The sequence below is a fragment of the Medicago sativa genome, chromosome 3, assembly GCF_051527215.1.
Source record: "Medicago sativa cultivar Bolivia chromosome 3, Bolivia_mono, whole genome shotgun sequence".
Classification (NCBI taxonomy): domain Eukaryota; kingdom Viridiplantae; phylum Streptophyta; class Magnoliopsida; order Fabales; family Fabaceae; genus Medicago; species Medicago sativa.
This window is the reverse complement of record NC_140751.1, coordinates 74,768,669-74,783,465: the sequence shown is the minus strand read 5'-3', so window position 1 is coordinate 74,783,465 and position 14,797 is coordinate 74,768,669. Positions and strand designations below refer to the sequence as shown.

At 31.9% G+C, this 14,797-nt stretch overlaps 1 protein-coding gene across 17 annotated transcripts; it reads right to left on the bottom strand.

Annotated features, from left to right (window-relative positions):
* Positions 1-5,044: 5,044 nt before the first annotated feature.
* LOC146940145 (putative WD repeat-containing protein C2A9.03) lies at positions 5,045-9,980 on the bottom strand. Of its 17 annotated transcripts, none has more exons than XM_085753768.1 (10): positions 9,752-9,980; positions 9,497-9,664; positions 9,313-9,399; positions 7,401-7,465; positions 6,571-6,706; positions 6,374-6,481; positions 6,196-6,287; positions 6,014-6,119; positions 5,817-5,903; positions 5,045-5,725 (listed from the first exon to the last, which is right to left on the bottom strand). In XM_085753768.1, coding segments are annotated over exons 4-10 (945 nt in total). In that variant the 5' UTR covers positions 7,403-7,465; positions 9,313-9,399; positions 9,497-9,664; positions 9,752-9,980; the 3' UTR covers positions 5,045-5,311. The 17 variants fall into 17 exon arrangements, with proteins under 17 accessions (XP_085609894.1, XP_085609892.1, XP_085609878.1 ...); XM_085753766.1 differs by having other exon boundaries at positions 6,571-6,705; positions 7,297-7,444; XM_085753752.1 differs by having other exon boundaries at positions 6,374-6,484; positions 6,571-6,705; positions 7,405-7,444.
* Between the last annotated feature and the right edge of the window lie 4,817 nt (positions 9,981-14,797).

Genomic DNA, 14,797 nt, shown 5'->3' with positions numbered 1-14,797 from the left:
CTTCTTCACTTGCTTCAACTAGTTTAGGAAACAACACGCCAAAATCCAATGTTCCTTAAAGGTGTCTCAAAATCCTCTTGGCTACCACAAGGTACAATGACCTAGGACTCTCCAGGAACACGATTACCGTTCCAACTCTGAATGATATATCAGGTCTGCTACAACATTCATACCTCAAGGACCCACTTACATACTTTCTCTGATTTAGAATTTTTCCTCTTACAATTTTCACAACTTCCATTCTAAGAAAATATGATGGTTCACTTGGTCATTCAAAACCAGACTTCATCAACTTCTTGAACTCTTTGATCTGATCTTTGCTACAATCACAAAGGCAAGATCACATTAACTTAATTTCATATCAGCTTAAGATCTAATACACGGTTTCCGCTTTCCACAATCATGAATTATGAGACATGAATTTAGCAATGGAAATAATAATTGACTGTGACATAACAACTTACATACTAACATTTGTCATTCAAATAAAAAACAAAAGTGCATACTCAATAATCAGAACAACATATTTGAAACAACCACAATATCATAGATCCAGTTGATTCTCAATTAACTTTCATCCCAATATAACCTTTCAAATGCAATGTTTTCTTATGATTAGCACTCATGATAATCTTATAAACATTTTCATTTCATAAATTTCTCAATAAAACCCCATGTCAACTTCTTCTAAAATTATAAGGAACTGTCATATTTTAAAGTGAATAAAATTTCTCAAATCACCATGTGCGACTCGTGCATGTCAGAAAGTGATTCCAAAATATGAATACTATATATATATATATATATATATATATATATATATATATATATATGTTCATACCAAATGGCGGGGGATATCATCCAATTATACAGATATCATCTACATAAAGTCATCTACTAAAAAAAATCTACATAAAATCATGAACACCATCATAATTAATTAACTACACCTAGAAGACCGTCTAGAGGGCTTGCTTTAAACTCCCAATGTTCTTTCAAGCAACCATATCGATAGATTCCTGCAAAAGGAATACAAAATTAGGGTTATGGTAAATTTAAAAGATACATATCACTACAAGCATCAGTAACCATTACACCAACAAAACAAATAATACTCCATTGTCTTTCATATAAGAATGAGGACTATGTAGAACTCTTGAAATAGAAAAATTACGGGTCTTGTTAACATTTCATTTTCCAAAAATTAATACTCCATTGAAACTAGAGGGATAGTACGGTGTAAAGGGATCATAGGTGGATCTACTCGAGTTGACCAAGTTGTATGAATTCTGCTCTTTACCCAACACATTTTGCTCATTCCCAACTGAAATTTCAAAAATATCCATGCGTGAGTTAACTCAAGCTAGTGTTAATTCTGCGTGACTTAACTCACGCAGGGGCAATTTCGTCTTTTCAGTTGGGAGCGAGCAAAAACAGTTGGGTGAAGAGCAGAATTCAAGTTGTATTTCTCTTGATGTATTTAGGGCCAAATTTAGCACTTTCTTTTGGAAATTTCTTTTCCCACCCTCCAATCTTCTCAAGCACCTTATTTTTGGATTCTAAAATCCAAACAATGGAGGGTTTTTAAACTTGTTTTACGCTTTTAAAATATAAAATCCGAAAAACAGTAAGTTGTTTGAGAAGAGAGTAAGGTGTGATAAAAAAAACATGATTTAGTTTTATTAGGGCTCAATTTTTTAAAATTATAACATAGCCTATTAGGGCTCAATTTTATAGTTTTAATCAATTATGATTACTTTTCAATTTATTTTATTTTAAAAAAATGGTATATCCGTATATGTATTTCACAAAATTAATTTCAATATGCATAAATATATAAGCGTAGATATTAAGTTTTCAAACTTAATTTTTGGAACATGTAATTTTTTTTACAAGATAACACATAATTACTTCGCTTGGATGCATGCAGATCACAATCACAGTTATTGATTAAATCATTGACAGAGCTTTGTCATAATGAAATACATTTCAAATTTTAGCATCTTCTTCTTTTGTCAATGAGATTCCATGTCATGTCATTTCATATTCAAATTCATAAAAACAAAGAAGACTAGGGTGTACATGATCTAAATTTCATTCAGGCTCGAAATTGTGAATTTACAAGTTTAACACATTAATGATCAATTCATCTAGACTAGAGAGCCATTTGTCACCAACATTCATCCTAGACTAAACCTTATTATATAAAACAACTATACATTGATACGTGGTTCATTGAAGGGTATTCTTAGCATTGAAGGGAAACTCTTCAATACTGAGTTAGTTTGAAACTTGAAGAAGAAAAAAGACATTTACATCAATAAATCACCACAGCATACAAGTCATAACTGACTTTGTTACTTTTTTCCATCTGTTATCATTTGGAGCTACCATATGTAATAAACAATCGGACTTTGACTTAGAAATATATATATATTTTATATTTCATTACTTAAATATCATCTATATATGTGGAACTCGTACGTTGATTTAAAAGATCCAAATTTTTGTAAAAAATTGATGGTCGGTTCCTAAATCCAAATGTTGAAAATTTTGCCCATTCAAACTGAATTACCTAATTTTTCATTCGATCTCTTGAAAATGACTTAAAGAAAATTATGCATGTTGTATTTAATAGCATATATTTAGATTTGGTTGTAGAAAAACAAATGAAGACTTCTAGCCTGCGTATGGAAATGGGCATTACTAAGCAAATGTATTTAGTAAGAGCTTTTGTGGGCCATTTTCACAGGATAAATATGTATATTTAGCATCAAAGAGTATTCCAGTAAACTCTTTTTCGTATTTTATATGTGCTTATGATTATGACATTTCCCTTTAGAATTTAGATCAGTAAAATATGCACATCATGTTTTTGGTATTTCGTGTAGCTTTGTCCTTTAATTTAGTGGGGCGTGAAAAAGAAAAGGGAGGTAAAATTCAGGCTCTTTACGGCTTCCCAAAGTATATTAGGGGTTTCTTCCATGACTTCTCTTTCATTTTCATGCTGATGGGGACCTTTAACTGCAAGTCCTTCTTAATCTCCATGAAGTGGCCTCAAGGTTATCGAATACGTCAATTCTTCATATGGTTTGGTTGGTAGCTAGCACCTTAGGTCCTTAGCATAATAATGATCAATTTTTAACATCCGGGTGCCAAACCCCACCCCCATACTAACAGTTTTGAAAAACATGAAATTCAACAATAATATATAGACACCCACTTTAAGTACACACATGTGGCCATGTTATACATGGTTAATCGCATTTAAAAATGAAAAATGCTACTCCCTCCTGTCACATTTATAAGCAAAAAACAACTTTTTAGATACATTGAATAACTAATGTATCTAACCACGTTTATAAACTAGATACATTAGTTATTCAATGTACTTAAAAAGTTGTTTTTTGCTTATAAATATGACCGGAGGGAGTATTTATCTAGAAAAATAGCATCAAAAATTTTTCAAGACACATGTGGCAAGTTTTAATTGCATGATTTATTTGTCTACTTCCTATTTTTCAGTCACACCTCCTTGAATTGTGGCAAATAGTGCATTGTGATTGGTTGCTCTTTATTCTTGAAGAATTCTTGATGTTTTTTTTCTAGAGATATAGCATTGCTCTTTAAAAATATGGTAATTCTAAGATGATCATTCAATTCACCGTGAAAATTACAGCTATCTCAACGCCATAAATTAGCCACAATTATCAATGTAAATTGAATTAACCATCTACTCAAAAGATATTTCTGCATGTCAGTTACCCGGTCTCGCAAACATATGAAAAAAATTAGTGTGCATGATACATTTTTGGGTAGTGTTAACTTGTGCCCTTAGGGCACATGTTAATAAATAAAAAAAAAAAAGAAATATTCCCTTAAACTTTGTATATTCAATTCATTAAAGAAAAATTCTATGGTGAAGTCATGAAAATGACTTTTCTGGTGAAGTTAACACTATAACATCAAAATTGTAATGAGTAACACCCCATTGTTTGTATAGTGGCATCAAAAGTTCAGTCCTCATAGTATCATCAATTCATCAGATTAACAAGTCTGCATTTGATCTAATTATATCCTACCTTGTTTTAAGTGTAACACCCCATAAAGTGTAACACTTAAGACTATCACATAATATCATCAACTCTGTTTGCATGTTAAAGATGCCAACGAAAAAAGGGTACATGTAAGTCCAAGATGTTGCAAGCATTACTAGATGAATTATATTGATCATTAATCAGTAATCAACAATTTAAAAATGAATCAAACATTAAAATCAAAATTAACTTTTCCAAAAAAGTCAGTTTCCTGACTGCACCATAGAAGCTCCCTTCATTAAAACATTAAACGTGAAGTTTAATGCACGCATTTCAATACATTATTTCTACATTTGGCTTCTAAACTTGTGCCCCCTGAGGGCACAAGTTAACATTTCCCTACATTTTTTTTTTTATGAAATTAGGTATTACATCTACATCATACTCCTTCGTTCCGAAGTTTATGGCACATCATCACTTTCTTACCCAACACATTCCAACCACCAAAAAAATAAATGAGTCCGAAGGGTGCACACGCCCTGTTTTCCACGCTTCATTATTCAATTCGTTCATTCTTTTTATTTTTTTACAACAATTCATTCATTTTTGTTTGGTGTGAACCAGATAACTTTTGTGCACAACTAAATTAATTTTTAATTTCTCAAACCGTCTAAGACCATAATGGATAACAAAAAATTTCCCAAAATGATTTAACAATATTATATTTTCAGAGTTGGATTCAAATCTCAAGTTAAATTAGAAGAAATCATTTACCATCTCATCCAAGTTTAATTGCTCTTGGATTGGAATTGATTTGTCAATTTCTCCCTTTTTTTTGTCAAATTGATTTAAATTTCAGATTAGTCTTTAAATAACTGCCGACACCGAGAAAATCGCGTGTTGACTACTAAAGAGACAAAGTCCACTTGGGAGTTGGGACATACAAGTGTGCGACTGCTGTTCTGCCAAATCCTTAAACTGAATGGAAAATAAGTTCAAAGCAATAGTAGTGTAATATAGTAATGTTTGATTCTATTGTTTCAAATATACAATAGCAAAGAAGGCAAAATTCAAACTATTTCAACCTCTAACAAAAGGAAAAACCTTAACTAAATTAGCTCTCTCTTGAGCAAAATTTGCTATTTGCAGCACCAAGTTCAACGGCAAAATGATTTTTAAAACACATCTTGCAAAAGCAAATTTTAAACCTATTGTAGAAATCTTCCGGTCCATATGGATCATATCTCTGTACATCTTGAAGGCATTCCGCTTGATTAAATCATCGAGTCCAGATACTGATAACAATGTTTTCTGGTGAACTCTAACAAGCTACCGTAGGTTCGGTCAGCCACGCCAACAAACAGAGCCTCTGTGTCTGGGCTAAAAGATAAACCAGCAATTTCACCAAATATATCTATCTCTTGACTTTGTACATAACCAGAATGTGAATCAAAAATATGGACAAAGTCTGCTGGCTCAGCCATGGCCAAAAACTTCCCATCTGATGTGAATTTTAAGGCCCTTATTGCACCCATTCGTCCCTTTAATACCGCCATGGACTCTGAAAGATTTCTTATGTCCCACAACCTGCATGTTGTGTCCTGATTCCCGGTAGCCAATATTTGTCCATTGGGGTGCCAAGCAGATGAGAAAGAATAATCCAAGTGCCCTTTTAGGTTTCCAGTGACCTGAGAGATACCATAAATTATATATAATCAGAATCTAAATGAAACAATAAGGACAATGTAACACCTAAAAAACATCTTTAGATTAAACTACCTTCCCGGTATTAGCATCAGCTATCAGGCCTTCAGTACTGTCCCCAAGAACAGCTAACAACTTTCCATCCGGACTAGCAGAAGCATTCTATTGATAAGCAAAACTAATTGTTATTTGCAAATGTTCTACTTATGTCTCAAGAGTTTAAAATCAAAACAGTAACAGAAATAACATAAATATCATTTAATGACACTCACATTGACAGACCAATCATACTTGAAACAACCCAGAGAAGCAAAATTCTCTGCATCAAAAACCCGAACTTGGGAATCATTATTTGCTGCGATGACCCTCAATGACCCACTGCAAAGAAAGAGACAGTTGAGTTAGAAACTGAATCCACAAAAATTCCAAATATATGCTTCATTTAGATGCTTACCTAGGATTGCGGAAAACATCCACTGCGTTGGTTATAGCATTATCATCTGTAGTTATTTTACTGCAGAATGCAACTCCAGAATGATTCAAATTCTGGTAAAAAAAAAGTGTTAAAAAGGGGGCCTTCATAAGTCGTTAGGGCTGATTATTCAACTGAAAGAAATCACGATGTGCCCTACCTTGCAAAGAAGCTCCCCATGGAAGCCACCTGCCACCATCAAGTTTTCCTTAACAGCCATGGTGCTGATTTGCACTCGCGAGACAGGGTGGGCTAATCCACAATGCTTCTGCTAAAGTACATAAGGACAGTTAAATAAGATGAAATTGAGGACAAACGAAACAGATTTCATTCGATAAAAAATAAGTAGCTACGTACAAGGGTTGGAATAACCGGTTTTGCCACATTAAGCACTTCTTTACCCCTTTGTAGTAATGAGGACCAATGCATCACAGAGTAGTTTTGCATAAGGTAAACATCATGCTTTGATGTTGCCCACAATAGATTCCTCAGCTACAAAGACAAGACACGTTGATAACATCAATATTAACACCCAAGGAGAAATATATGATCATAAAATAAGATATTGATATCACTCTAAACAAATCAGGCACCACATTCTAGCGTTGAACAGGACCCGTAAATGTTAGAACGGTGGGTATAATATGTCAGATGGTATTTCTGTTAAGTTACTGTGTTAGCACATATGATTGTTATTAAATCAAGTTTGTATACATGAAGTGCAAATGCCTAAATGGTCGATGCACAATCAATCACACAACATCATGGAAATCAGTAATCACCTGCGTATGAAGTGGGTTATGATATCTAATTGGAAGGTCAACACTAAATATTAGAGAATTTATCTAACTAACACATGTTTCCAACAAATTATACCAAGTTCTTTATGATGATTATAGTATACCAAGGAATTCATATACAAAAAAAACATAGTTACATGAAGAAAGATGACTTTAAACAACGCTGAAGGAATAATACAGCCAAACAGAAATTCAAAGTAAGAAAAAAAAAAACTCAAAAGTAAAGAGAAACTAAAGATAACTATTCTAATATTCTATAGACAAGAAGATCTTAGAAACATACAGCCAAACATTATGCGAAAGCTTCTCTTGACAAGATAAAATCAATAATAACTAATAGCAGATATTGTTAGAGCCCTCTCAAATGTGGTCAGATATTTTCCTATCATACCATAAACTTAGGTCCTCCCAAGCTGCTCACTTTCCACCTGCTTTAAAGAGAAATAGAAGGCCTAAATGCATAAACAGGTTAAGCAATAAATTATATTGTATTGCAGATACGCATATGTTTATATCAATTAAAAGGAGGACGAATACATAAACCATAGAAGGGAATGATCATGCATATTTAGTAGCAGAAAATTGGTGCAGAAAACATTAATATTGAAACTTAGCTTAAAAATTAGTACTGTTAGTATTAACAGTTACAGTTATAGTGGCTATTCTGCAACTATATAAGTACAGAATTTATCTTTGTGCCACAAGTGGTAACTAAGACAGCTAATTATATTATCAGAAGCTAACTAAGACAATATGTCAGCCATGTAAGCTTTCCTCTTGAAGAATTCAGTAAGGAACATCACATGACTAAACTACTTGACTTCAGAACCCCGAACAGATTGTTGGTTTTAACGAAAATTAATGCACTGTGGCCAACTTTTTAGTGACATACTCTGCTAAATCCTAAAGTATTGGTAACAATACAACTCGTGTCCTGAATCTTAATCGACAGGAAAAGGATGGTATAGATTCAATAAAGCTCTCTTCTGATCTCAAGTGTTGTATGTGGGTGTGGATTGGTGGCTGTGTGTGCACAGTCATTATATTGAATGTAAGAAAAAGGCTTTTTCCTTGACAGGAAATCACTAAAATTTTAAGTATGCAAGTCATACCATAGCCTTGATGCATCCATATCCATCAATTGGCATGAAAACTTCTTGACTGTAGAAATGAGAAAGAATATATGGTGTCCATTGGAGATAATTCTTTTGAAAATACGAGTCCGTTTTAAGAAAGAATTTGAGTATACTAGATAGGATAAAATAATCTTGAGAAACATTTTGCTCCCAAAAAAATGGATTTACTTATAAAATTAAGGCTCAAAATCCTGAAGTAAGGTCAGTTACAAAGAAACAACTTAAACATTTTGATAAAGAATTTAATATAAAGAAGATTTAATTTTCCAAATATGAGCTTTGCATAAGTTATACCAGTACATAAATATTTACATGAAAGGTCATCAACATAATTTCTATGGACAAAACTTAGATGCAAAAGAAAGCACCAAAAGTGAATTTTAAGTGAAGAAGTACAACACCAGACGCACATAAGTATAACACTAAAAAAAGACGCACATAAGTTTTGTCCAATTTCTATTGGTGCACGTGGAAGAACGAGGTTTTGACAAATTAATTTCTGAAGAGTTAAACACCCCTCAAACTTTAATAAGTTGTTAGAAAGCTTGTTTGTACATAAGAAATTGCAATATTATTTGCTTTAAATCCTTATATAAAGGGGTCCGCCTCTAATTCCATCCTGCCAAAAAATATATGGGTTACATAATCCTGCAAAACTAGAATACCAAAATTATATATAGAAAAAATTGTTTGGCCCTGTTTTGGATGAAAAGCTTATCTAAAAGCTTATATCATATGCATAAAAGTGCTTACAAAAGATAAAATAAAGCCAAATTGTTCTCATAAAAGCTTTAAGTTGTTTTATAAGCCATCTTATAGAGTGTATGGAACCAAAAAAAGCCTATAACTTTCTGAAACAGTCATACAAATATTTTTGTTCGCACAGATATGCTCAAAATAAGTTAATCCAAACACGTTCGTAGCCATAACTCATATGTCAAGCATGACTCCAAACAGAGTTAGAACTAAAGCACCAGCTGGATGTGGTAGTATAAAGCAAATAAAACAAAACTCAAAATCAACACTAATATCACAACAGAACAAATGAACTAAAATTTCTGTTTAAATTAAAAATATATCAGTGAATTAAGTTAAACACAAATGAATAAGCACAATCCAATCCCACCAAATGAATATAGCAACAAAATGAACAAATTTCCTACCTGAAAATGTGCAATTGTTGATTTGATAAGCCTTGTATTGAACTGAAAATCATAGAATGAATTTCCTTTCTCCACTTCCAAGCATTCCTAATAACAACAAAAAAAAAAAAAAAACGTTTAGAAAAGTTAAAAACTCAACGAAATTAGTAACAGTAACTTTCCACAGTAAAAAAAAGAAATTAACCTTGTCAAGGTCTTCACGAGAGCGCGTGAGACTCTCGTAATTCTTATACTGTTTCAAACGAGTTTCACGATATTCATCTCTACTATAATTAAGCTTCTCCCATGGAATTCCTTGAATATCTTTCCCGTTTCGTGCTTCCAAAGCCGAAGTATCAGTCTTCACATTACTCTGTTCTTCCAAACCAAAATCAAAACTCTCGTTAACTCAATTCAACTAATAAAACCTAAATAAACGAAAATAGTGAAGAAACGGTACCGTTTCGAAATCGTCTTCGAAGTCGGAGTCGGAGTCAGAATCGGAGGTGTTACGGTGAGGAGGATTTTCGGATAAGGTTTGTTGTTCATCGTCTTCGAAATCGGAGAATTCGAATTCGACGTAATCTTCGAAGTTAGCGAATTCGAGATCGACGTTGTTGAATTGGTCCATTGTTGAGAGAATGAGAATGAAAATGAAGGAAGAGGAGAAGAATGTTGTGAAAGAGCACAGGGAGAGGTTAGCGATGATGGTGTACTTATAGAGAAATGAGTAAGAAAGGTGGATGACTAGAAGGAGGTGGAAGAAGGTGGGCTCCATGTTTGTATTTTAATACGTAAATGAAATCCGGGAGGGAGGGAGGTGTGGGCTCCATTTAACTGCCCGTTATTAACTGCTTTTTCTGCCGTTTACATTCTTGAATTTGTAGCACTTGTGTGTCCTACATTTTACATTTTTTTTTTACGGTGTTTCTTGTTTTATTTTATTTTAATTTAAAAATATATTTTAAAGGAAATTTAGATCCTTCAAAAGAAAAATTACATATATTTATAGATGTTATGAATCTCATATACATAATACGATACGACACTGATACATCGATACAAGAAAATTTTAAAATTCAAGATACAATACGGCTGAGATACTTCAATAAAAAAAATTAAATTTAAACTATATTAATACTCAAAATACAAAATAAGGACTAAAACTCAAGCAAAAAAACTGGGGCAAAACCTAGACCACACACATAGAAAAACGATAAGGCACTTTTTTTTTTTGAAAAACGATAAGGCACTTGATAATAAAGAAAGCGACAATCAGTCAATTACATACTCACTCTGTTTCAAAATGAGTGTCGCTTTAGGCAATTGCACACATATTAAGGAATGAAATAAAGTAGTCAAATGTCATAGCAATTTTACCAAATTATCCTAATCAACTATTGATTTGTTTTTCATTAAAGAAAAAATAATAATTTGGAAGTAGTGTAACATAGTATTAATTGAAGAGTACAATTGAAAAAAAAAATTATTATTGTATTGGAAACTGAAAGTGACATTCATTTTGAAACAAATTTTTTGGGTAAAACGACACCCATTTTGAAACGGAGGGAGTATATGATATATTCTAAATAGAAGAGAAACTCTTACTTGGTCAATTACATATATACCAAATATAATAGAAACATCAGGTTGCCCCGCACATATCGGTTTTCCACCGCCTATCGCTCGTATCGCAGATGTATCTGAAAAGTATCGGATAATTATTTTTTTTTAAAAAAATTTAATCTTCGGATACTCTCCTGATACGTATCAGAAAGTATCAGACAGGTATCGGTGTAAGATACACATGGGATACGGTACGTCATCCATTTTGAAGTATGTGAACTTCAAAGGATGTTATATTTCAACTCTAAGGTCTAGTGGTAAAATGCAAACAACCCAAATATCTTCTTGGGCTACAACATTGTCTCTTTATCTTAAATTTATTATAAACAATATTACACAAATATATTAATTGTTTTTGAAATGTACTAATGTAAAGTTATTAGTTTTTTTTTAAGAATAATGTAAAGTTATTAGTGGAATGCACTTAATATTTTTTAGTAAGAGTTATCGTACTAAAGTGAATGAATGTTTATTAGACATTAATTTTAAAAATTGATGGAATAAGTGATGTGTATGTATGAGACATTTTATTAATGGAATAAGTCATACTAAACATTCATTTATGTTTAACTCTCTCGTAAAATAGATAAATCGTGCAAACTCAAAATTTGACAAAATATTTATGGTACGAGAAGTGTTACGGACACTATTTTTTTAACACTTTCTTTAGTATTCACTCTCTTGTTAAGCAAAATATATGTGATCAAAATATTAAGCAAAATATTTTTTAAAAATATATTAAATAATTAATATATTTATCTAATAAAGATGACCGGATACATTTTTTTTTTTGAAAGGATGACCGGATACATTTATTATTCAATGCTCTTAAAATATTATTTTTTGTTTTTAAATGCTATCGAATGGAGTATATACATAGCACTCGAAACATGAGCATATAACGTTACTAATTTTGCAGTTCAAGAAATGACATGCTACCAAGTTCGAGTGTCGACGTTGGAGAAGGATTAAAATGAGGTCCCAATTGGGCCAATGATTTTTCGGTAGAGAAGTACAGTCCACCAATTAGGATTTTGCCGATCCACGTGTCCAGTTGATAGCATAGTTAACAAAGCCTGGCACTCAGTGGTTCCACCACGTGGACTTGCACAAAATTTGCGTCACATTCTATTCTAGTACTACCACCTTGTTTGTGTCCCCATAATTAACACCGTTTATTCTGGGTTTATTTAACCATGATTAACTTCCTTACAATACAGACAAGCATTGGTTTCTTTCGTGGGTTGGGTTGAGTTGTTTTCTACTCCAAAAACAAAATGTGCATTTTATTTAGTGTTAAATATGTTTTTCTAATGTTCTAACATTTGAATAAATTAAAGAGGAGAAAATACATGTAAATAAGTGTTAGTTTGATTAAAAAAAAGGAAAGAACTAACATTAAAATGACAATCGGCATGCTCCATGTTGACACAGTTTATTTGTGTGCTTATACATCATGTTCAGTTCTCATTCCTCTGAGCGGTTATTAGCATTGAGAACAACAAATCATGGATGATGCAACATTATTCAGTTCCATTATATCTTTGATTAGGTTTTAAGTCTTCAACAAAAAAAAGTCTTAAACAACTCACGTTATGAGTTAGTAGTCTTGAGAAAAAAATCAACTTACTCATTAAAGGACTTCCCCGCCTAATTGTTATAATTGTCTATTTATCAAATTCGACTAACAAGACAGCTACTTTTAGGTATAAACACAAACTAAATAATAACAATATAATAGACAAAGTCTGTTTTTTATTTTATTTTTTACAAAAAACAAAGTCTCATGTTGTTTCTTAACTTATGTTCAACATTTGTCATTTTTTTCATTTTGATAATTTGTATTTTTAATTTTTTTTACTTTATTGTCCTTTTTTAGGTAATTTGAATAGAAACCAAAAATACATATCATGTTCATCATCATCTTCATTAAAATCCCAGATCTTAAAAAGAAACATCTTCATCAAAAACCTAAAGATTGATATTGGTGTCCTTTTTTTTACATAATTTTGTTCATGTGGGGGTTCATTTCTTTGTCATTCTTGTGATTGTTGTCGAACTATTTCACGTTTTTTCAAAAAAGGATTGATTATATGTTGACTCGCGGTCCTCTTCAATAAACTCTAAATTTTTTTTAGCACAACAGTAAATACTTATCGAAAATAAAAGTGTATCATATAGGTAACACATGCAACTTCTATGACTCCTATTTTTATTGTTGTACTGTCGTGTATCATTAAATTGGCATCTGATGAAATATTATAAGTTTTTTCCCTTTAAAAAAAATATCTCAGTCACTAATTTATCTCTCTCACACACATTTTGCTCTCTTTTCCTTGAGATGACTCTTTCTTTACTTGATTTTTTTTTTCTCTTGGTACACTAATTTTACTTGAAAGAGAGAGAAGGATGAAAACAGAAAATTCAAATCCGTTTTTGGACTCATGCTAATCAGTTTTGTGCTCTCGGTGGCTTCTCAAAGAGTTCTACGATAGCGTTTACAATTATTTGGATTTCGGTCTTATATGTTATATGGAAAGATCGCAATAGGAGAATTTTCCAAAATCAATTTGATCATCTTGAAGCTCTTATTGAAAAGGTTAAACTTCAAACGTATTGGTGGTTGAAAGCAAACTTCATCACGTTCATTTTTTACTATCCCTTTTGGAGACAAAATCCCTTATGTTGTTTACAGACTGTCATGTAATGTCTTTTTTTTGCTTTATGGCTGCTTATAGCCTTATTGTGGTGTAATTAACTCTTTTCGGCTCACTTCGGCACACCTTGTGTTTGACGGATTGATTATTTATTTAATATATTTCGTTTAGCTTCTTAAAAAAAAAAAATCCGTTTTTGGACGTTTCCCTTAATTGGACAATTAGTTGATGATTGATACAAGCCCAAAATATGACCTAATTTCATTGATTTTTTTCTAATCAATGAACTAACCTACATTGACATGTTCCCACTTTTAGTTTCCTTTGTTTTTGGGACAGAGCTACTACCTTTTAGTTACTACTTTTTTTTTTGTTGAAGGATTTTAGTTACTACTTTTTAACAATCAATAGTTTTTTTTACAAAATAATCAATAATTTTTAAACAATATACTTTAATAACAAACAATTAATTTACTAAAAACAACTGCCGAATTGTAGATTGTATGTGTGTGAATATATATTTTACAATTATAATGAAAAAGACATTCATTAGAAAAGTCAGTTGAATTCATTTATCGTTCATTAGATAAGGTAATTAAATTAATGCAGCGTGCATACTTGACAGGAATGGGACACATTGAACTTGTAGAGGCAGCTTCTTGGTTAAGTTTTTTTAGTTCAACTAAATTTATAAATTTTAGGGGCAGATAATCTTTAATAATAGATTAGATGTCATGTCAGACCCAACTTTCTTAAAATTAGGTAGTTCATTTGCACACAAAAAAAGTGCAGCTTCTGGGTTCAATCGATTAGTCCACTTTGATTAATTTTTTCAAATTATCCATATCCTTAATTTTCATTGTTTTGCTTTATCGTCCAAGGATTAGGATTATATAATATCATTAAGATTATAATGGTGTCATTCTTTAATTTGCTATTTGAATGAAATTGTTTGCTATGAAAAGGAAAACTAGTTCCAGAGGACTTGAAGCGGATAGCAACGTCTTGTCTAAGCGGATGTCGGCAAAAGATATTTTATTTTCACTTCAATTTACTAGTATTTCACTATTTACATAAACTTTAAAGTTGAAAGATCATAGTCTTATAGGAGGGACTAAACAAATATTTCACTTAAGATTTATTTATTTCAAAAAGCAAGGTTTTATTTGAAAGATTAAAGCAGGGTTAACTTGGGATATTTGATGTACATAAAACGAATTGGA